The following is a 23621-nucleotide window of genomic DNA, read 5'->3' as shown; positions in this document are numbered from 1 at the left end:
CAACAACCCAGGTGTTTATGATGCTGAATGCGAGTGCAAGGCTTATTACATCAGCAGATCCATCAGGCCTATCAGTGAGAGAATTCAGCAGCACCTATCAAATGCAAGAACGGCACAACACACCACCGGACTTGAAAACATATTGAATTCCACAACCATAAAATCGAAAAAGTGCATAACAAATACAAATTACACATGCTCATAGACACAAAAATCAAAGAAACACACACCATCATGCACTACAATCATGAACTTAACATAGTAGACAGGTTAATATAACGTTCAGACCTAAAACAAATTCCAACGAAAGGTCTGTAAACGTTTTTTGTTCCTACTGGGTGTACTGATCAACAGAAAAAAACGTCTACCAAAATCTGGCATCTGGAATTGGGTTATTTTCAAGATTGTCGCCGGTAACCTTGATAATCAGAGAAAGCCTTATAACTTGCTTATTTTTAAGCATAGAACAATTATTTTTTTCATCAATTTTTCAGTTTTTATGGTCAAGGAATTCATTTCAACCAACAAATTTTGTCTATGGGATCAAAATATGGAACCAACAGTGAAAAATGAAGGTACAATACCTGTTTGTAGGTCTAAGTAAGTACATAATATGAAGTTGTAAGTTTGTATTATCATCACACATTTTAACTATACTGCATACATATTTTTTTTCTGTAAAATATCTATTTTACAAAGTACACTTTAAATTAGGTTACGAGAATGTGCAGCAATATGGGGGTAAAAAAAGTCTTCATTGTCCATTAGTCCTCATCACTGTCCTCTACTTCATCTGACACCTGGTTGTAACAATGCGTAACTTGGCACGATCCACATACGGAACTGCATGGAAGGTCGTTTGTTCTGCAACTGCAAAGGTTACCACTGCAACCAGTTCTACAAATGCAATGTATAATTTTCACTAGTGTCTCTGGTGCAACATTCATATCACACATTACTGGTACAAGTTCATCGCCATCAAGTTGCCAACCTCAATTCACAGGATTCATTACGCCAGCTGTACTCATCCATGTCATAGTCTGATAGTACACTCTCAGACAATAAAATTTGTTGGAATACTCAGTTGGAGGAAGACGTTCTGGATGAGCAAACGATTTGGCTATGACGACTTTCTTCGTAAGTGTCAGGTAACGCAAGGCTGCCAAAGAACTTGTACTGTTGCAACCAAAAGTAACAAGCATCACTTGACTGCCAAGACTGCTGATATTGTAAGACTTACAATATCAGCAGGGTTCTGACCTGGTGAAGTGAATGCAGTCGCACAGGAATGGAGGACACGATCACCTTTAAAAGTTTTTCTAATACCGATTTTTTACCAACACCATAAATACGGGAGGTGGAATCACATCCTGTGAATGCATTAATAAATAACAGATTGTCAGATTTTTTTTCAATAGAAGAGTTACAGCATGAGTCCAGAAACTTTATTGCCACACCTCGTATAATTATTATTATTATTATTACTGAAATTTAGACTCTGCAAAAGTGGGACATACCATTTTCTCAGACCATGCAAGATTTCTGCACTCTGAAAAAATATCAGCTGATATCAGTGAAAATTCCCAAGCATTCATGTCATTAATAGTTTAATTTCAAACAGCCAAGCACCTTCCAGCCATCGAAGTTTAAAAAAATCCAAAGCTGGCTCAGAGTAAAGGAAAAACGGAGAGCCCCAGAGGCACAAAAAGCCACAAACAGCAGAAACAAAAATGGCATGTTGTGTATGCCAAGCAGACGGGCATGTCACCATTTAACACAACCAAACATATAATATGACAGAAAGGAAACAATCCACCCATATTTTATGCATCTAATCTAACTTAAAACATTGTTACTGACCAAGATTATGCCTCATCTAGCATTTCCTTTCCACGAAACCACATAGACATTTTAGAAAATCAGGCATGTTTTAGAAAGCTGTTGTGTAGAGATTTGCAAGTTACTTTACTGCATTTTATTTTGTCTTGTTAGTACATTTCAATGTAAAATGGCTAATGCTGTACTTGGAATCCCTTGTTAAATAAATTATGACATGTACAAGGAAATTAACTGCAAGCAGCTGTCTAGGCATGCGCCTGCCTCTAAGAGGATGTTCCAGAAGGTCTGCCATAACATTGGTGTAAGTGCACTTAGCTGCAGTGGAGTTATATTGAGTAGGTGGTCCTATATACTTAATTACCCTGTATGTGTAGATGTAACAGAGATGTAACTCAATACAGTACATCTATCATGTATTCAATCTTTCCTTCTGCAACATATTTTATTACTCATTCAAAACTTGGAAAAAGTTCACAGTTTTAAGGAATTGCATTCCAACACTCAGTTAAGACCTACATATCCTCCATGGTCAGCATTTTAATGCTTTTAATTGCTTTAGTGTAAATATCCAATAATCATGGAAATGCATAATATAAAACTTGACAGATCATCCAAGATCTTTAAGTTAAAACATAAATAACACAAGATACTGTCTTGAATCTTGTGTTAGAAAATACATTTTAATTTAGCTAATTCCTTGTTTTTACAAGAGTTGACAATTCACAAACTGTTCATTCACACATGAGAAGACCCAATGGAATTGAAAGACGGAACCAGTAGCATTACATCTGAAATGTCACCTCTTGTAAAAACAATGAATGTGCTAATTGATTCTGATAAGTTCACTTTCCATTTTTTCACGCAGATCTTCCTCGCGATCGATTTCAAAGGCATGTATATGCCTGACGAAGCCACCAGATGGGTGGCGAAATCAATCGCGAAGAAAATCTGCGCAGAAAAAAGAAAAGTGAACTTATCAGAGTGAATTACATAGCTCTGCGTAACCACCAAACAGATATCTTTAGACACAACGAATTTGCTTCTTGTATTACATACCGAATAAAATAAAAAATGTAGTTATTAAAGTCAGAAAGCTCTCAATGTTTCAACACAAATGCATGTGACTATTTTCATTCTCGAGTTTTAAGTTCATTTTATGCACAGATAGGCTAATCGGGACTGGACCTACAATTTCAAGTATGATCTGACAAACTATGTGCTTCCACCAGTCACTGAACCTGGGGTCCTTTCATTACAAGGTGGCAACATTACCACTATTCCATCAGGAAGGCTATTGTTGTTCTGAAAAATATACACATGCATCTGTAAAAACACAGAGTGAATAAACAATAATATGTACATTTTTATATTTTAATGTAATATGGAAACTACATGGATATTAAAGTGCAACAGGAACATTAACCATGCAACATCAATGCAATGAAAACGGACTTTTGTTACCTACCCAGAATGAAAGCTGTAGGAAATATCGTTGCATTTCCTACCGCATTGAAAAACTGCAAAATTATGAACGTAATAAAATTTTCTGACAATGCAATTCCAATTCCTGACACAAGCATTATTATAATGCACAGCATAAGCACTTTCTTTCTTCCAAACCTGAGAACAGAAGTTATAAATATGCAAAAGTATTAAAAATCATAATGTTATGCATAGTAATGATTAGATTACAACATTAATAAAACTTTGCTGTCTTACAATGGATTATCCATTTCTGAAAAATTACTATACAATTTTCAAGGAAGTAACAAAATAATTTAAGAAAAACAACTCTTAATTGTGACTCTATAAAATAAAAATAAAATATGGAAACAAATTAATTAATAAAGCGGGACTTCAGCAGACACCAACAGTATTATGACAAAAGTACTCTTAAAACTGGTATTCATACAAGGTCCGCCCATAAAGAAACTGAACTGTCAAAAAAAAAGAACCTAACCAAATAAAAAGGTACCGTATTCTGGCAACACTGCAAAGAGCTATAACGAAACGTCCCATCAGTGCATATTCCAACCTGTTACAGGCAGTCGGTATCGAGGCAAGTGTGCATCAGATGCAGGTTGTGTGCAGGCGGCATACAAAATACGCGCACCAAGATGGAACAACGTTACAACATAAAGTTTTGTTACAAATTGGGTAAATCATTTACCGAAACGTAACAGATGATACGGGCAGTGTATGGCAATGCGGCATTATCAAGAATCCAGGTGTATGAATGGTGCAAACAAAAAGACAGGGTGTGCAGTGGAAAGGACAGTTCTCGCCCGTCAAGAAAAAAGCACGGATGTCAAAATCGAAGACAAAGGTGCTGCTCATCGAATTTTTTGATTCCCAAGAACTGATCCACCATGAATTTGTCCCTGAAAACCAAACAGTCAATCAGTGGTATTAAAGGAAGTGCTTGGTCGACTCAGAAAGAAGATAAAGTGGGTTAGGAAGGACCTCTGTGATTCTGGCCAATGATTTCTGTTACACGATAATGCTCATCCTCATACTGCATTGTCTTTACAACAATATCTTGCTAAGCATTCAGTGACAGTGATCAATCACCCTCCATATTCTCCGGTCTTATCGCCTGCTGATTTTTTTTCCTTTTTCCAAGCTTAAGATGGCTATGAAAGGGTGAAGATTTGACGATGTCGCGGACATTGAATTAAATGTTACGCGTATTTTGTGAATGCTTACTGTCAATGACTATCAACAGTGTTTCCAAGACCTGTACAAACACTGCTCAAAGTGTATTGCCTCCTCTGGTGATTATTTTGAAGGTCATAAAGTCATTTGAAGATAATTACTGGTTTTCTTTCCTTAAAAAAAAAATGTAGGGTTTTTTATGGGCGGATCTTGTATTATTGATTGATGAAATTTGATCTAACAGGCATACAGAAGGAAACAGAAGCAGCAACTGACAAGTAAAGTTATACTGACTATATCATGATTTACAATTAACTATTAACTTAATGAAAGTAATTATTGCACCATACTTACTTGTCTGCAAGAAAACCGAAGAGAACTGAGCCAACAAATATCCCAGAGAAATAAACTGTTCCAACTACAGAAATCATCCATTTTCTGTTGCATGTAATATCCCACTAAAAAACAGAAGAAAAATGTTAAAATAAATTTGCAACATATCTTATAGTGGTGTTGCTTTGTGGACTCAAACATTTCAATCGATAAATATCAATCTTCATCAAGAGATAAAATTTTTATCTTGTAGCTAAAATTACACCATCCAGACTTCCAGAAATAAAATTGGGGGGGGGGGGGGTCCAACCAGAAGTGCACACCCCCATGCTATATGTGCTTTTTTATATCATTATTATTATTATTAGTGTGTGCTTTAAGTACGCTTTATGCACAGATAGGCTAACAGGATTAGACCTACAGTTTATAGAGGGATCCTAACCACTTTGTGCCTCTACAAAGGATCGAACCCATGACCCATTGATTACGAGGTGACGACATTACAACTATGCCATGGTGAGACACAATCGCTTTTCCACTTCTGAAACCAAAGGAGATATTCAGCCCTTTACGTTGTACCTAAACCTCAATTTCCATAATACACTGAAAGGCTTTCTAATTTAACTATATGCTGTGGAGAAGTATTTCTTGGCAGGAGAACTTCAAATTATGACAAATTTCATGTTGAGAAATCTATTTGTCAGATTATTTAATAAGTCATCAGCAGAAAGAATGGATATATTCCTGCGGAAATATTCCACTACAATAGTCCGAGAATGACTACCACGTCTTGTTTGGTGTTTTGTTATTCTTGGAATCGCACATTCAGATATGAACGTCTTTCGACACTTTTCAGAAGCAGTTTGAAAGATTTGGATGAACTCTTCGTCTGAAATCTCCCAAAGTTTCTGAAATGGTTCTACGACATCTCTTGCATAAGGAAGAGCAGAGCCTAATTGGTGACGAGGTCTGTAAGTACTTTGACAACTGTAGAGTAAAACTGAAAACCTTTTCACAATAAAGATTGCAATTAAGAAAGTCTCTTTTCAACTGCGGCTGGATCAAGTTTGTGACATTCTTCAAGAAGAACTGAAGTCAGATTTCAGCTGATGTATCACTACCCACTGTGAAACTTAAAATTTTTGGTGGATGTTATTCTCAGAATCCACAAACCGTGCGCATAGAGAGAATTGTTCTATACCTGCTACGTTAAGTCTCTCATCAGGAAGTATGCTGAATCTACCATAGTATTTTCAAAAATATGAAATAAATTTGGGGGGGGGGGTCTGGACTCCCTGGACCCACCACCCTGGATACGTCCTTGCTTCCAGATGATGATATCACATCGATAACCACCGACACCAATGCTTGAAAATTGTGACAATTAAAAATAATCCAAAATATTCATTAGTATTAATATATAAGTATTCGACTGCAATTATATCCATCAATTTAGCAGTTTCAAAATAAATTAAAACTTTGAATTTTTTTTACACTCCTGTTGAGATGATGTGGCACATACCACAACTGTCCAACCTTATAAAATGTGCTACATTATGTGAACAGGAGTATAAAATTTCCACAATATTTACTCTCTGCAAACATGTCATACATCATTTTTGAGGAGTCAGCATTTTTGTCAAAACTTTGATTAATTTTATTTTCTGGAAAAGTATCAGCTGGTATTAATGAATAAATTTCAACTGACATTATCTGTGTTTTATATATGAGAGCATCATTGTCGATTCAGTTCTACTTTCAACCTGAACTTAAACTTTCAAGATAAAATTGTTACATAAATCACGAGGTTTGGCAAATCGGAGACATTATTATTATTTTAGTATTTTTACTTACCAAAGTGGATTATTTATAAGATTCAATCACTATCACTCAAAATGTTCATGCATTTCTATTTGATACTAATTCACTTTTCACAACATTCTACCAAACTACAAATCATTGACGAGCACATAGATGTTATTTTTGATTGCTATTGAAACAACTAAAATGTGTTTCTTGTGTAGTGCTTTGCTTAAAATATTTCAGTTGTTAGGTACCCAATAGGACCAAGTAATGTGAATAGTTTGCCAAAGAAGAATAGAGATGGCAGCACCAGGCATGCAAGGTTAAGAATTGGCATAATATATGTGAATAATTTTATAAATAAGAACAAAGCAAATTGGAAAGATGAAAAACAATAGAATATATTATAAGAAGACAAAGAATAAATATGAAAGAAGTAAATTAATATATATATTTTATAAATCAAATCAGTGATCACATGTAAGTTAATATGAAAATTAAGGAAGTCAAAGCACTGATACAAGTTTGTGTCTTTGAACAGATATTGCATCTGTCTGATTGATTTACCATTCCCATAGGGGAAATTTTGTTTACATCAGTGGCGAGCACGTTCTGATCGACGCCCCACAGCACTTTTTGGTTGCGCGGTTTAACCGTAGCACCTACTTGGATGCGCGTGTCAATCGTTTGCACCAAGTATACACTCTGTTGTACCTAGTTATTGGTGGCGCGTTCCAATTGCAGCCCCAAGGGAGGATATTAGTATTATTCCCAAAGCTTAAAGGAAAAAGTTGGAAAAGGATAAAGGAATTCGTTAAATAGTCAAAACCTAAATAAATTGAAATTAAGAGGGAAGTCCAGTTCCTCCATATTGAGAAGGAAGTCCAGATCCAGACCGTCCATTGAGAAGGAAGTTCCGATCCAGACTGTCCATTGAGAAGGAAGTTCCGATCCAGACCGTCCATTGAGAAGGAAGTTCCGATCCAGACTGTCCATTGAGAAGGAAGTTCCGATCCAGACCGTCCATTGAGAAGGAAGTCCCGATCCAGATCTGCCCATTACGAAGGAAGTACAAATAGAAGAATCTCCAAATAGAGAAAATAAATAATAAAAAGAATATTGAGATGAAAATTGACTGTAAAACGAGAAAATTATAGAAGAATGTAGCTTATCATGTAAATATTCTTACTCCACGTATCCTGTGTCTGTGTTTAAATAATATATTCATTTAAACGTCTCCATTGGAAGGCATCCTGTCTGGTTTTGTTGTCTACAAAGAACCCTACCCTGTAGATAAGCTAGTTGAGTTTTAAGATTAAGGTTTATGTACCTTTGCACCAAATGAAGGTAGCACAGTAATCTCTAATTGACCATCTTAGAACTGATCAAACAAACTATAATGAATATAGTCCTTCCTACTGCACTGATACTGATGATTAGGGCTCGGATAATTATGCATCTTGCATATTACATATGCAAATGCATGTTTAAGGATTTTTTACTATAGATCGACCACAAGGAAAAAAACCTTGGGACGGAAAGTCCCCGTGCAGCTTTCCCTTCTTCCCTCCACCTCGGGCCATAAGGAAGCATGGTCCACTCTCCCCCACTCTCACCCTACTCGCAGGGGTACGGTGCACAGGAGTCGCGCGTCTGCGCAGGTTGTTTTACTCGTGGTTCCATTATAAAATGCATATTTCAAATGCAGGTGTTTATTTGTATGAAAATAAGTTGTTGATGTGCATATTTTTGTATCCACAACCAACACCGAGCATATACTGTATTTATTTATCTTCTCCTCGCTTCTCTTCTTCTCCTATCTTTTCTCTGTCTTTCATCTTTCAAGAACTTGAAACAAGTTACAACTTCAAACAAGCATCACCATTATATAAGACGTTACAGAGGTCCTCGCCCAGGTTGAAGATCCTGTGTATGTACAGAAATTGGGTGCATTATTGAAAAAGAACATTGGGTATGCAACAATGGTGAAAGTTTGCAAAATTCTGCATACAAATGGACAACGTGTGGATGATCTGGAACTTGATGTGCCTGACTTTGTTGCCCTAAAATACAGTCCACTTACTTGTATGTTGCAAAGTGGAATGTGTGTTTTCTGAATATAAAACTATTCTCCCTGAAAACAGAGTTTCAAGTTCGAAAATTTGAGACGACATGTTGTTATCAAATGCGATCTTGACCTGTAATGTATTGTGTTTCATTTAACACAACCAGAACCACATTTATTGAAAAAATCTGTGTAGCGAATGAGCATTCAGAATAATGCATACTCATTGCCTGGCATGTAATCTTTCATAGTTTGTAATATACAGCATTTATAAATTAAACGGGTTTTCAAAGTGCATATTTAAGTGCGTATTTTACATTTTTTTTAGTGCATATTTTGCGTTTTTTTAGTGCATAACTATCCGAGCCATACTGATGATGGACACATGAAGCTTTTGAAATGTTGTCTATTTTAAAATCACCGTTTATAAAGATATAGCAAATTATAGTGCATATTCCAGCACAAGGTGTAAGACAGTTTCTAGTATGGTATATTTTTTATTAACGTTCAAAGGTTCCAAGTAGGTTAGGCGAGTTAGGTTTGATTTCTTTAGTAATTCAAAACTTTCCTTCCTCACATGTCAAATTATTATATAAATTGTGCATAAATTATTCTTATTACAAGTATGCCAAATTATTATCACCACCACCTTACAATTACAATGCTTCCATTGCAACTTCAACAGTTTCATAAAATAATTTTGTATGTTCAAGCAAGAAATACTTGCATTACATTTCTTAAACTATTACTCTTTTTGGTTGTAAAAATCAGACTGATTAAGAAGTCTGCCAGTGTAAGTGCTCTGAAGTGTAAAAATTCCATTTCTGCTTCTTTCAATTTGAATTCCCAGCAAATGTTTCTGCTCCATTTGTGGTGTGTATGTGTGCAGCCTGTCATGACTCTAGAAGCATTCCACAATGACAAAGTTAGTGAATTTTTATATGATGCTTCCAGCTAGATCTGAGGATTCCGTTGACCAAAATAGGTGTACTCATTCATTCATATTAGAGGTTAGGTGTTTACAAAGGTTGCTCTGTACAAAAAAAAAAAAAAAACTGTCAAAAAGCAGTAACATGACAGCATGCAGGGCTGGTCCTAGGTGGGCCTATAACCAAAATTTTTGAGAGGTATGAAAATTTCAGCTATTTTTGCTCCTTATTCTGAAGTACAGGTGTCCTACGTAACCCCAATATAAACATTACTGGTATTACAATTAATAAAGAAACAATGTACATATTTGGCATTATTATGTTGAAGGTTAATAAATGGGAGGCTAATAAAAGTTTCTAAATTAGTGTTGCAAAATTCATTATATTTAATTACAAAACTCTCCGTATTCAATATCAAACTATTAATTTATGTATCAAAATTGCAATTTTTTATCAAATCAATTAACATTCTCTATGATACTTCTTTCTTGTTAGCTTTTCATTGAATTTCGAGGCTGTAGTGAATTTACATGGTATCATGTAAAATAATTTTTCATTTCATGATTTTAATCTATAATTAAATGAAGAGTGAATATTATTTTTGATTGAAATATTTGAATAAGATTTTTATGAAGAACTTCGTTTAGAATGTGATTTCAGTAATTTTTATATATGTCAAAACAATCTATGAAATCATGAGATAGTTGCTTAATTGGAAGCACCAGCATCCTATGAACTCGTACTAAACAGTGCATAAACAATAATTTTTATCTTGCGCGAGGCCTCGGGTGAGTGTCCGAGTCACCCCCTCCCTAGGGTCAGCTTTGAGGGCTTGTACATTCCACAAAATAAAATCTTCTGGGGGTAAATACATAGTACCTACACAGATCTCTGGATGGTGACTACTTTGGGAGGTCCCTGGTATATAGATCATAAGAGACATAAATTGGGTACCTTTAATGTTCTAATCCTCCACACATCCAAGGCATTTTATTCTACAGCTAAGGAGATAAACTAAACTCCTAAAGTCCATGCAGCAACAGACCTCTAAGGGTCAACACCTGCCAAGCGGCTTTTCATTGAGGAATCATGGTCAGCACATTGCAGCTGTTTTGTGATTTGCTACTTTCTCGTCCTCACAATGCTGTGTGAAAATTGAATTCTGGGACTTCCACCAGGAATCAAACCTGGGACCTCTTGCAGCAAAGGCACTAACTGTTTGGAAGCTCACAGCTAAGGAAATACCTACAAATATTGACGTAGTAGCTGCTCAGGCCAAAGCAAAAATTACACATTCTTTTGTGGTACTACTGAAAATCAAAATTTAGGAGCAGCCTGCTTCTCAAATAATAATAAAAAAATTCATCTCTTAAAACAGTACAGTTTGTTAATGATACAGGATATCGAAGTAGTTTTTCAGGGAAGACTGTAAAATTATTTTCATAAATAATCATATGTACAGAAAATGAGATTATTTTTTAAAAAAAAACAGCAAAAATAAAAATATCAGAGATGAGTAAAAGAGGAAATGAGTTTAGAAAAGAATGATAACCTAAAATATATTTAGTAAAGACAGGTGAATTTTTTGGCTATTTGAAGTGATATTCTATAGAAGTGGAAAAGTTATTTACTGAATTGCTAAATATACATGGTGGAGACAAATCAGAAATAAACAAAAAGCACTCAGTTGAATCTTTAGTCCCAAAACTTAGCATCACTGAAGTTAAAGATGCTATTAAAAGGTTCAAAAAATAACAAAGGAATGTTATTATGCAATACCATCATATAATGATAACAATGTCAGCTTGTAGTCATGGGGCACCGGGTTTTATACCCAGTGGAGGTACATAGTGGTTCGTATCCTATTTTAAACTATAAATACAGTCCCAATTAACATATCTGTACATAAAGTGAACTTAAAACAAACTTCAAACAATATCAACGGTTCTAAATTTACATACCTCAGTAACAATTGTAGACTTAAAATCACTGTCATCATATACCCACTTATGGCACTTCTCTACTGTGCTAGTAAATATATCTGCTGTGCATGTTTCATTTGAAACTGAAGAATTCTGAACATACATGGAACATCTCACTGGGTCACCATGCTTATCAAATGGCACTGCATACTCTAACCAAGATTCGTTGTAGAATGAATGTGAAGAATTATCACAATGTGGAATGAAACATCTGAAACGAAATTAATTCAACAGGAAGATGATGAGAACAATCATTATCATCAGATATATATTCTCATTTCACCAGATTTTGTTACATAAAAATGTGTTCTTCTATTTCAGATTTTCTTTCATGTATGTTATAAGAACTTACATTTATAACATTTTTGACTGAAATTTCTACATAGTACAGCTCCTGTGTGCGCCAATCACACAGCTCTATGCTGGTAGTAATGAGGTACCATCGATGTCATTAACACTTCAAAATAGTAAATAGATTCCATTGCAATACCACTGACAGAGGCAATTCCAGTGACCAATCGGGTGAAGTGAAGCAGGGGCTCTAGCTAGCTTTAGGTGTTCTGGCTGAGCCAGCATATTTCACTGAAATTTCTGCAGCTCCTGTGTTTGTTAAAGAACAAGAAAACTTATTTGTTGCCTGAAGATTGCTTGTTATATATCTTAAGTTTGATGAAGTGGGAAAGTGGTAAAGAGCTGGCCTAGTTGTCTGAAGGTCGCAGGTTCAAACCTCTTGTAGAACCGACATTTTTATTTAGTAGAATTATTGCTTTTGGACAATTATTAGAGGGAGAATATATGAATATGAAAACTCTTTTTCTGATAAATTTAATTACTTGTCGGCACCACTTAGGATGTGTTTTTCCATGTAGCTCCTGCAATACTGAATTACTTCCTACAGGAGGCAATAGAATGGACAGGGAGATATTGGTGAAAATCTTAACCCTTTGTGCCCCAACTGTGAGGCAAAATATGATTTATTTAAATAGAAGAAGCCATGGTAACCCATATACCTCTTTTACAAATTCTTGGGCACACCGATGCAAATCAACCAAGGATGATGTCAGACTGCCAAGAGAACCTTTGCGTTGACTGAATTGTGGTCTCAGGCAGAGATCACGATGCTTGCCAATCGTAGAACTTTGCATGCTCAGCTTGCAGTCTTCTGTAGGTAAGACTATTGAATCACACATGACATGGGCTATCCTGTCTGTGACAGAATTCTAAATTCACTTGTTTTCAACATTTACAGTTAACAAGAAAACAATGTTTCGTAGTTTCGAAAAACATCAATTTAATTGCAATATTATGTTTGAAATACTTTCTATGAATAGCAGATAAAATAGTGCAATATGGTTTCAACACATGTGTAGTCATGTAAGGAATAGATCAAGAACTGTGTGGTCCAGTCACTATGATACTACCTCCTCGCCACACGAAGGATTCCTGGTTCGATTCTCCCCTACAACACTTTTTTTAAACAATAGAATGCTAATTAATGTAAGTCTGTGAAATATATACTTTTGAAACTGCTCAATACAAAACTACTTTCATAAAATTGAAACCATAAAATGAGATAATGTAGTAATAAAAACAATAAAGAGTATATTATTTAAAACTAGTGTTTGTATGGAATTGATGGAACTATATAATTTGCTTAGTGCATCATTGGTTTACTGATTACCTTTGCTATTAAATCTTGCCTCTAAATCAATACACAGACACAAACTTAATGTTGGAATTCTTTGTAAACCAGTGTCAAGCTGTCATTTCATAATGTGATGTTTCTTTCAGTTTACCATTTATATTGCTTCAGTTTCTATTAAAATAATAAATGATTTATGTTGCTTTATACCTTTGAAAAATTGTGCAGTTTTAGGCATTGTATACATGCAGTGAGCGAAAAAGATATCTAGTTTGTATCACTGCACTCATCAGTCCCTAACTACATACAAACATTCTTTAAAAACTGAAAGAACTTCATCACCTCCCCCCTCTTTATACAACCATATTCCTTGCTTACAAAATTACTCATCTCTCCACAACATGGAGGTTTCGTTTGTGGAACCACGTGATTCAACAAAGGGGGTGACGTCATATCGTGAAGGCTACGCGTGCGACAGAGAAGAACTTGCCAACATTGCAATGGTCCTGGGTTTACTTCTCATCAAAGGCAGAACTTTCTTTACAGTGCAGTGCCAACTAGTGTATACCTAGGATGGAATTAATTACACATTTCGGCACGACTGTTATTTTAATAAAAATGTAATGGTTTTTAAGAGAAACTACTTGGCATTAAACCTCTTACAAAATGTGGAAAGGCACCACTGGCGAGTGTATTTCTTCTCGCCTATTTTGTTTCAGATGTAGTTGTTTTTCCAGACTGTTACAATTTTTTACCTTCTGCCACCCATTCCTTATGGAATACATTATAGGGACGTAACTCCCAGAAAAGACCTTAAAATTTTTCATATTTGAATTTTTGCTTGGAACGCCACCATCAACCGAGCATTTACTATCTGGACATATAGTACACTAAAATAGTGAAAGAACACACCGGAAATTACTATCAACTCCAAATCTAACAATGTAAAATTACAGCTGCTGTTGTGGAATGTTGTGTTGGGGGCTATATTCACGTGCACGAAGCTTTTGGGCTCTTCTGATTTGTGGTAAGGTAACAGATGGACTTTATTTCACAATAATACATCTCCGTGAAACAAAAACAACTTAAAACATTCATAAATAACATAATTTTCATAAACCATGCAAAATATTTCACTTTCTTGAGGGCGTACAGATGGCACATTTATTTACATGCTAGTGTGTAGTTGTTTGTTTATTTTTTACACATTTTGTACACTCAGACACTGATATTAATAGTTTCAGCATTTTGTTTATGATTACCATTACCACTGGATATTTGTGTGTGTGTACTTCTTGTATGTTGAAGGTATGGAATCATTATCTCAGGCTGCTGCTAGAACCCTCCCCATTACCCCTACCCTATTTTCGAAAATTTCTTAAATCACTGATCTTAGCATATTCACATACACAAATCTGTTCAATGGAAAAGTACAAAAAAAAACAAAATATCCATACCTCTTGGTTTTGTAACAGTTTAATTCATTATGTAGTGCAGACTAAAATTTTTTTTTTTCCTTAATACAAAGTTACCATGATTTCTGAGCATGTGGTATTTTCAAATTAAAAAATACACTCACCTGTATTTTGGTATTCCTGCTGTAAATACATATCCTACAATTGAGGCTGCAGAGAATATCACTGGCAAGCATAGTAAAAAGTATATAAATGCTTGATATCTTCCAAATTCTCCTAAAGATTCTATTATTGTGTCAAAATCCATATTTTAAATAAAAGCCTGCAATAAAAGAAGACAAAATATTATTACCACATTACACTAGCAATGACTTCTAAATGCTAAATCAGTTACATATAAAGTTCCACCAGGGGTGCGCATCCCCTCCCCCAAATCATATAATGCATTTCCCCAAATCATATCATTCGCGCCCTCAAACCATATCGTAATCCCCAACAAAGTATTTAATTATGACCGTATCGGTAAAAATTTACTATCCTTCGGACACCTCTAATTTTTTCGTTTCGTCAATTTTTGACATTCGTACTTACGTATCTGCTTCGCGGAACATCCCTGAAGGTGTAGAACATATAGAAATTGCAAAATAAGCGAAAATAAGGCGTTAGTTTTCGGAATGGAAACTGTCGATTTTCGCGATATTTTTTTTGTTTCACAACCAAATATATATATTCCTGATACTACCACAACACCAAATTTTAACTATGTTTGCCTAACCTAACCACGTGCCAATGGTTCGTGGGGCTAGCGCCAATGGTTTGTGGGGCTAGTGCCAATGGTTTGTGGGTCTAGGGCCAATGGTTCGTGGGGCTAGCGTCAATGGTTCGCAATTATTTCCAATTTCTAGATCCTGATACTAACACGACACCAAATTTTAACTATGTTTGCGTAACCTAACTGAACTAACCTAACCACGTGCCAATGGTTCGTGGGGCTAGCGACATGCCATCCTTTTAACTCTCGTTGCAAACGCAGACAGTTTGAAACACTGGATACCCAATGAACATGAACAAAACACAATCACGATGCGTGATGGTGTACGAAGGTGTACACGCCAAGCGCTATTCTCCATTGGAGAATTAATTTTCAACGAACAACATGAATTTCAGCTAAGAAACATTCCCACATCACACAAAACACCTTCCCGATGTTCGACAATGCTACAGGAACTTATTACGGTAAGTAGTTTCTTCTGTAAAAATAAATAAATGTGTCCGAAGGATAGTAAACTAGTACCAAATTAATTTACGTAAATATGCATATAGTGTTTTTGAGTGGGTTTATACAACTCACAATTTGAGTATTTAACACAAATTGTTACACAACTTAAGGTAAAGATAGAAAATTCAAAATTGTCATCCAAATAACATGCTCAGAAGTATGACCGTTTCAATTATTGTTTCAGGAGACATTACAGAACCCTAGCTAGAAATTCTTAAGCTCAGGTCGATAATATAATAAGGTTCCTCTTTCAAAGACCTCACCCCCCTTCCCCCATTTTCTTGGGGTAAATAGAATTATTTTAGTAACTCAGAACAATAATTACGCAGTATACCAACACTAAGCATTATATTTTAATGAGTTTGATGAATATCGCTTTGTCTTGTAATGCAGCTATAGTATAAAACTTCACATATTTATATCCATTTCTTTGCAGGCTTTCAAGAATATTAATTTAATGGGGATGTCAATACTTTCTTAGGATCCAGAGTTATTTAATCTTTTATAGCTTCTATTTTGGCACTTTCAGATTCGAAAACGTGTGGATATCATATCGCTAAATACAGTCTCCAAAATTTAATGTTACAACTCTCTCTCCACTACAGAAATCCCTTTAAAATCTAAGATTTAACACTTCATCAAGAGCTTCCTATCTCCCCCTTTAAATTTAATACTCAATCCTACCACCAAAATTTCCATACCAATTTTAGACTTACTGGTGATATTGCCTCCTTCAAAAAATTAATTCTCAGTCTCCACACCAGACTTTCCGCAACAGTCTAAGACAATAGTAATACACAAAAATTGAATACCCCCCTCAATTTAATGCTCAATCCCCCTCTAACTAAAATACCCACCATAATCTAAGATCTAGAGTTGGATACTGTCCCCTCCCCCAACGTTTCATTCAAAAAATCCCCCCAGGACCCACACATCAATTAAGGCCTAATATGTAAGAGTTGGATATTTCTCCTTCCCCCCATTCAATAATACCCTTCAACACCCAAACATTTCTTATGTAAAATCTGGGTATAATTTAACAATACAGGGAATTTCTCCAATTTGTTTGAATTTTCGGTTACTTACTAATTTGGGTCTCCTAATCACGAATCTGCACTTAAAATTTGGCGCTCACGTATAAATTTGGCGCTTATTTGGGGGCAGGTGAATCCGGCCACTTTCTAACATGCCCTTAACAGGGAGTCTATAGATATAGGCGGGGCCGCGATAGCGGTTGGGGGCGGTAGGTCGATTACCCCAGGGGCGGAGCCCGGAACCGGCGGGAAATTCGGAAATCGAGGGTGTGGAAATAAGAACTTAATTTCGATTATTTTGCTATTTCCACGTGTGAGCGCCAAATTTTGACTGCAGATTCGTGATTAGGGGGTCAAAATTAGTGAGTATGCCGAATTTCAAACAAAATGGAGAAATTCCCTGTATTGTAAAATCGCTCCAAAATCTGAATGAGGTAGTCATATACCAGCTACATACAAAAAGCACACAAACATAGCCTATCTTATATAAATACATGCACACACACACTTCCTACTGACAATCATTTGCAAGTTGAATTATTATTTTAATGAATTTAATGCAGTGTTTTTCCATTAGGCGTATTAAATTTGTACCCAGAGTCAATTTGCACTGCTGTACTAACAGTCTGTGCCCGGTAATTTTTTTTTAACTTTCATCTTAAAAAGGCATAGAGGATGTTACTTGCTCCCATTTCTCTAATATGCTGTAAATTATTGATAAGTACACAACAAATACACTGTAACATGAAAATTTCATACTTATTTTAATTTAAGAAATATTGTAGCTAAAACCCAGTAATGGTGATGTTTTAGCAAGTAAATTATTACAAGCATTTAAGCTACTGTACACCGCTCTTAAATGTCAAAATTGTATAATTGAATATATAATTACTCCGTAATTTTGTAATATTCTTTTAGAGCCTACAAATGAATTTAGAGAACACATTGTATACAATACGAGTGTGCATTCTATTTTAAAATATATAAATAGTACTCTCATTGGTAGTGTATGTGTCATTCTAAATGTATAAATATTTAAATGGTTGCAAGGCCTTTTAGTTAAAACATTGAAAATATACGTCTAGAAGTTGACAATAACATATACCTTTTCTATATTTGAGAGTTTTAAAAATAAGGAAATGTAAACATACCTACAAAAATATGAAAGAAACAACTTTTATTTAAAACTCGTGATATTCATCAGCTGGACCCGTTGTCAACAGTGGTTTATTGATGGTTCATTTGCTTGCAAAAATTGGCATGAACGATGAAATGAAAATAACTTCTTACCATAACTTGTAAAGGAGTTTAATAAATATATCTCTCGCTTAGAATTAAGCCGCGTATGTAATTAATTCGATTTTTGATGCAGGCTTACCGAATGCACAGATAAACGCCCACGTATGTCTATGCACCCACCCCACTCAGTGAGCGAATCTAGACATTTATACAGCGTGATATTCATTTGTTTGAATGGCGACAAACAGTTCGAGCGATTCATTTCCTTTTAACAAGTAATATGGGGATGAAACATCAAATGAATGAAGACTACAGACGTTTCCTTTCTACTTCCATCCAGAAAAGCGAAAAAAAAAATAATTAAAAAATAGTAAAGTAAGAAGCAGAGATTTACCATAGTACATCTGAGGAAGTGACCTTTCGTCGTCTTCTTCTTCTAAGAGAACCAAACGTAACTAAAGTTCGCCCGTCTAAAGAATGAACTTGAGGAAACACAGACTTTCCGCCTCCAGTTCAAGGGGAGATAAGCGGTATTGCTACCGGTAGTTACACGCTTGATTTTTGTCCAGTCGTACACGACACCTCTTCCTGTCAACATGCCTCCTTCGGTCCCATTTCAGGGAGAGGCAGGAAATCGGAGATCTTTTCGCTTGCTGCGCTGCGGCAACCATTAGGCACCGCTATGCTTGGCCTTGTTGAGGGTGCGACCTGTTTCGAAAACGACTCGAAACGAAAAATTTGGCAACGCGTCACCACGGCAACTGGACAAAGCCGATTGGTTCATCGGTCCATGTGACCCTCTTTGGCTTTCGACAGAAAAGATAAAAATATACTTTCCAAGTCCATTCTTTAGCCGGAACAACTGTAGCGTAACCCATTGGCCTAACCTAACCACCACAGATTATTTACTACCCAAAAAAGTTACCTTTTGAAAGTTGTACCTTTCGAGAGCAGGGGTGGGGGACGTATACTTTTTTAAAAAATAGTCAGCCCTGATTTTGCCATCTTTTCCTACCTTTCACGTTCTTCTTTAGGTATACTGGGCCAAAGGGGAGGGTTATGTTATGAACCCCACCACCACCTTTGGGGACGCCCCTGATCTGGGGTGTAAGTTCATAATTAGGGGGGTGTAAATGTAAAATATAGAGCTAAAAATGGCAATAAATTTGGTTTCTGTGAATATTACAGGGGATGTTGAGGAAATTTTGGGGGGTGCTGGGTGTGTGTGGATAAATCACTGGAGAAAAGAGCGTGAATATTTTTCTGTGGGGACAATCACATTACACTACCTCTAATACCATTCAAAAAGTGAATATTTGTGCTAAAAGAGTATTTATTTAGCTAGTATTTGTTGTTCTCTGATATGGCAGTTGAAGGGCGGACTGGTTGACCCATAGGAATGGAATCAAACACCTTCCATCAGCCGTTAGATTAGACGTCAATTAACTATTTGAATTTAGTTTTACACGTCTCCTTCAGGAGTATTAGGTTAATTTTAGACATTCAGATGGGCGACCTTCTGTGGGGAGGCGCTCGCCTTTACAAACCTCGTATATAAATTGACAATTTATAGTTAGTTATATAGGTTTGGAATAGAACAGTCTTTTTATTTTCTGCTGAGCGAGTTTCAGCCTAGGGCTGCTCTACCACCTAACTGGTTTCTGGTGTCCAGTCCAGTAGCGTAGTAACATATCGCGAGGCCCTGGGCGAGATTAGAATTCGAGGCCCCCATTTATTTTCTTTAAATTTGAAATCTCAATGTGAATCGAACAAAATCTTCAGAGATACGTCAGGAAACTATTACATTTAAATAATAATAATAATAGTAAATTACTGACGAAAATGATATTTAATAATTTTATTCGCATTAAAAATGCCTTTCTCTGTTTTCCTGGAGCTGAAATCTGAAGCTGTAGGAAGGAAGGAAGAAAAAGAAAAGACAAGACAAAGGGCTTTATATTCAATAAAATAATAAATGGGTAAAAATGTCCAAGCAAGTTATCGTGAATTTTTGCGTAAATGTTTCACATGAGAAATATAATAATTTTTACTTCTTTCGGGCCCCTTAGGCTTAGGGTCCGCTCAGTTGCATGTTACGCCCCTGATTTGAGGCATTCATTCAAATTATAATGTTTTACTAGAATTTAAAAACAGAAGGTTCTTATCTTATTGCCCACGAAAATTAGCCTTTTCCATCTCCTTTTCTGATCTCTATTATTGCATTTTTTTTGTATCAACTTCATGCAACGCAAGCCCCTTTAGGTGCGAGGCCCGGGCGGTCGCCCACTTTGCCCATCCCTTGCTATGCCACTGCTGATGTCATTGGCAGATCTCGTATTCTCGAAGAAAGGCATTTTGTGCGCTACGCATGCAAGGACGTGTCCCAGATTCAAGTTTACCACTAGCATTTCCTTAGTTGTGTCTGTGGAAAAGTGGCAAAATTTGTAGCAGGATATGGATCGAATAGACATCTCTGGAGTGTGAGTATCTCTCATAAAGAAAATAGGAATTATTTCCTTAATGCAATGCATAAAATGCAATAAGCAACATGTTTGTATGGAGTGATAAATGCATAATTTGAAGAAAAGGGTAAGATCAGAGGCTTGATCCTCACAACATCTCTGCTAGCATGATATTTTTTTCATTGAGTACTGTCGTTTTACATGCCAGTAACCAGTGGTGGCGATTAGGGGGGGGGGCGAGGGGTGCAGTTGCCCCCCCGCACTTTTTACTCCAGCACTATGCTAAACCTTATCTACCAAGGGAAAGTAATCTGTCCTTGCCCCTTCCGCCCCCCCCCCCCCAGTTTTGGCACTTTGCCCACCCAGTTTTGGAACCCCACCTAGAAGCTCGGTGGAAACTTGATTCAAGTAAACGCTGGAATGGCCACCTGGACACTCGATGGAATCTTGATTCAAGTAAGCGCTGCGATAGCCACCCGGAGACTCGATGGAGACTTGATTCAAGTAAACGCTGCGTTGGCCAAGGGTTTGCTTGGTTACAGGACAGAAAATGTTGTTTTCCAACGGCTCGTAACACTGAGAAAAAATGGTTCACCTTGATGTTCTCCACACACTATGAAAATTGTCGTTGTTGTACGGTGACAGCCCGAGTATCTGTGTTTGAGATAATTGCAAGCAGCGATAAAGTTGCCGTAAAATAAATTCCGACCAACTACTGCATATCTCTTAAATTACATCAGTAGTATAAAATACAATATTATAAACCCGAGAAAGTATGAGCCCCCCTCAAGCAGATTTGGCTACACTTAAAACTAGCTCAACATGCCCATATGAGCTTTTTGCTCAAGTGTGGAACCCCGCCTAATCCAAGATTTTTGTAAAAAAGCCCTCATGGATTCCATGAGAAAGTATGACCCCCCTCAGATTGATTTGTCTACACTTACAGAAGGCACTTCTGTAAGATTGTTGTCCATAAACCTGTCAAAAATATGCCCCTCCTCATATTTTTTTTGACCACACTTAAAACTAAGCCATACGTATTAACACCCACCTACACCCACCCACGCACACCCACACATATTTACTTCCGGTCCACTTCCGGTCCACTTCCGGTCCACTTCCGGTCTACTTCCGGTCCACTTCCGGTCCACTTCCGGTCCACTTCCGGTTTGCCTACTTCCGGTCTACTTCCGGTCTACTTGTGGCCAAGTTGTGGTCTATTTCTGATATTTTTATCCAGCATAAAGTTTTGATCTGAATCCCAAGAAATTGTATATAAATACCAAAGCCAAAAATATTAAGTGTATACACACATACACTTACACACACACACACAAAGGACAGTGTTGAACCCAACTGATATTTTTATCCAGCATAAAGTTTTGATCTGAATCCCAAGAAATTGTATATAAATACCAAAGCCAAAAATATTAAGTGTATACACACATACACTTACACACACACACACAAAGGACAGTGTTGAACCCAACTGATATTTTTATCCAGCATAAAGTTTTGATCTGAATCCCAAGAAATTGTATATAAATACCAAAGCCAAAAATATTAAGTGTATACACACATACACTTACACACACACACACAAAGGACAGTGTTGAACCCAACTGATATTTTTATCCAGCATAAAGTTTTGATCTGAATCCCAAGAAATTGTATATAATAAACAACAACAAAAATGCCGAATCAAAAATATTGTAATCAATGCAATAAGAATATATCCAGCCCCAATTGGGCCAAGCACCAAAAGATTTGTAACCCAGACAAATGCAGAACTCCCACAAAAATATGCCCTAAATGCCATAGAAAATATAATCTGGAATACTTCACTTATAAACATAAAGGTACTTGCTCTGCACAGTCATCAACATTGCCCCCACAACCATCTACATCTGGTCTGAAAAGGAAGCATGAAGCACCTGTTAATGCTAAAGCAGCAAAGCAGCCACGCCATGCACCCATCCATAGCAGTTTTAATGCCCAACTTAGGGATTACCGGTTTGTATCAGAGCCAAGATGTGGCATTGAGAATTTCTTGAAGAGTATAAATTCTAATCTCCAGGCAATTCTAAATGCACATCTTGGCTCTTATAAGCTCTCCCTCAAATTGTATACACAATATAAGAAACCAAATGGCACAAAATTTATACACCCCCACGTAACAGAAACTGTACCGGTATATTCAAATTCAAATTCGGACAAAATAATAAGCAGATTGATGGATCAACTGAATATCAAACACTCTGAATTTGCGGCAAAAGAGTCCGGATGGAGCCTATTCGGATCCCCACACAAGTTATATGTTAATATTTCTGAATTCAGCCCATTAAAAGGTTCTACATATCTGCCATTACCTGCTAATATTAAAAACAGAAGAGCCGTGGTTAATATAGAAAATACCGACCAGAAATGTTTTCTGTGGTGTATATTAGCTGCTTTGTTTCCAGTTTCAAGGCATCCTGAGAGAATAAGTTATTACAAACAGCATGAACATATTTTTGACGATGCAATGGAGGGTTTAGAATATCCAATGTCTGTTCAGAATATTGATAAATTTGAAAAAAGGGCCAGGCACATCAATGGCAAACAATTATCTATTAATGTATTTACTTGTTCCACTGGCAATTGCTTGATAGCACCTCTCAGAATCAGTACAATTGATGATGATTCTGCAATTCCGATTGATCTGCTCTTAATTGAAAAGGATGGTACATATCATTACACTCTGATACATAATCTTGAAGCTTTAGTGAGAACACAACTAGACAAAACTCATACAATATTCAAGTTGTGCAGAAGATGCTTAACTGTATTTGATGGTCAAAAAATAATAAATGGGGTTCGGGAAGTGAATGCAGAAATTGCCAAAAACAAGTTAATTGAGCATCTGAAATACTGTGGGAATCATAAACCTGTTCATATGGTGATG

General features: G+C 36.3%; 1 protein-coding gene across 3 annotated transcripts in view; it reads right to left on the bottom strand.

Moving 5' to 3' along the window:
- The window catches only part of LOC145988673 (organic cation transporter protein-like), a 66007-nt gene extending 47680 nt beyond the window's left edge, over nt 1-18327 (bottom strand). For 2 of the 3 annotated variants that reach the window (XM_083123736.1, XM_083123738.1), the window contains exons 1-5: nt 18128-18205; nt 14828-14985; nt 11586-11817; nt 4849-4952; nt 3305-3459 (exon numbers count right to left, since the gene is read on the bottom strand). In XM_083123736.1, the coding sequence (XP_082979862.1) occupies nt 3305-3459; nt 4849-4952; nt 11586-11817; nt 14828-14970 (634 nt within the window). In that variant the 5' untranslated portion in view covers nt 14971-14985; nt 18128-18205. Of the gene's footprint in view, nt 1-3304; nt 3460-4848; nt 4953-11585; nt 11818-14827; nt 14986-18127; nt 18206-18266 lie in introns of those variants that run through there. The other variant, XM_083123737.1, reaches the window with a different exon arrangement.
- Nucleotides 18328-23621: the final 5294 nt, after the last annotated feature.

This window comes from Lepisma saccharinum, chromosome 6, assembly GCF_977018435.1.
Source record: "Lepisma saccharinum chromosome 6, izLepSacc3.1, whole genome shotgun sequence".
Classification (NCBI taxonomy): domain Eukaryota; kingdom Metazoa; phylum Arthropoda; class Insecta; order Zygentoma; family Lepismatidae; genus Lepisma; species Lepisma saccharinum.
This window is presented reverse-complemented; position numbering and strand designations above follow the sequence as displayed.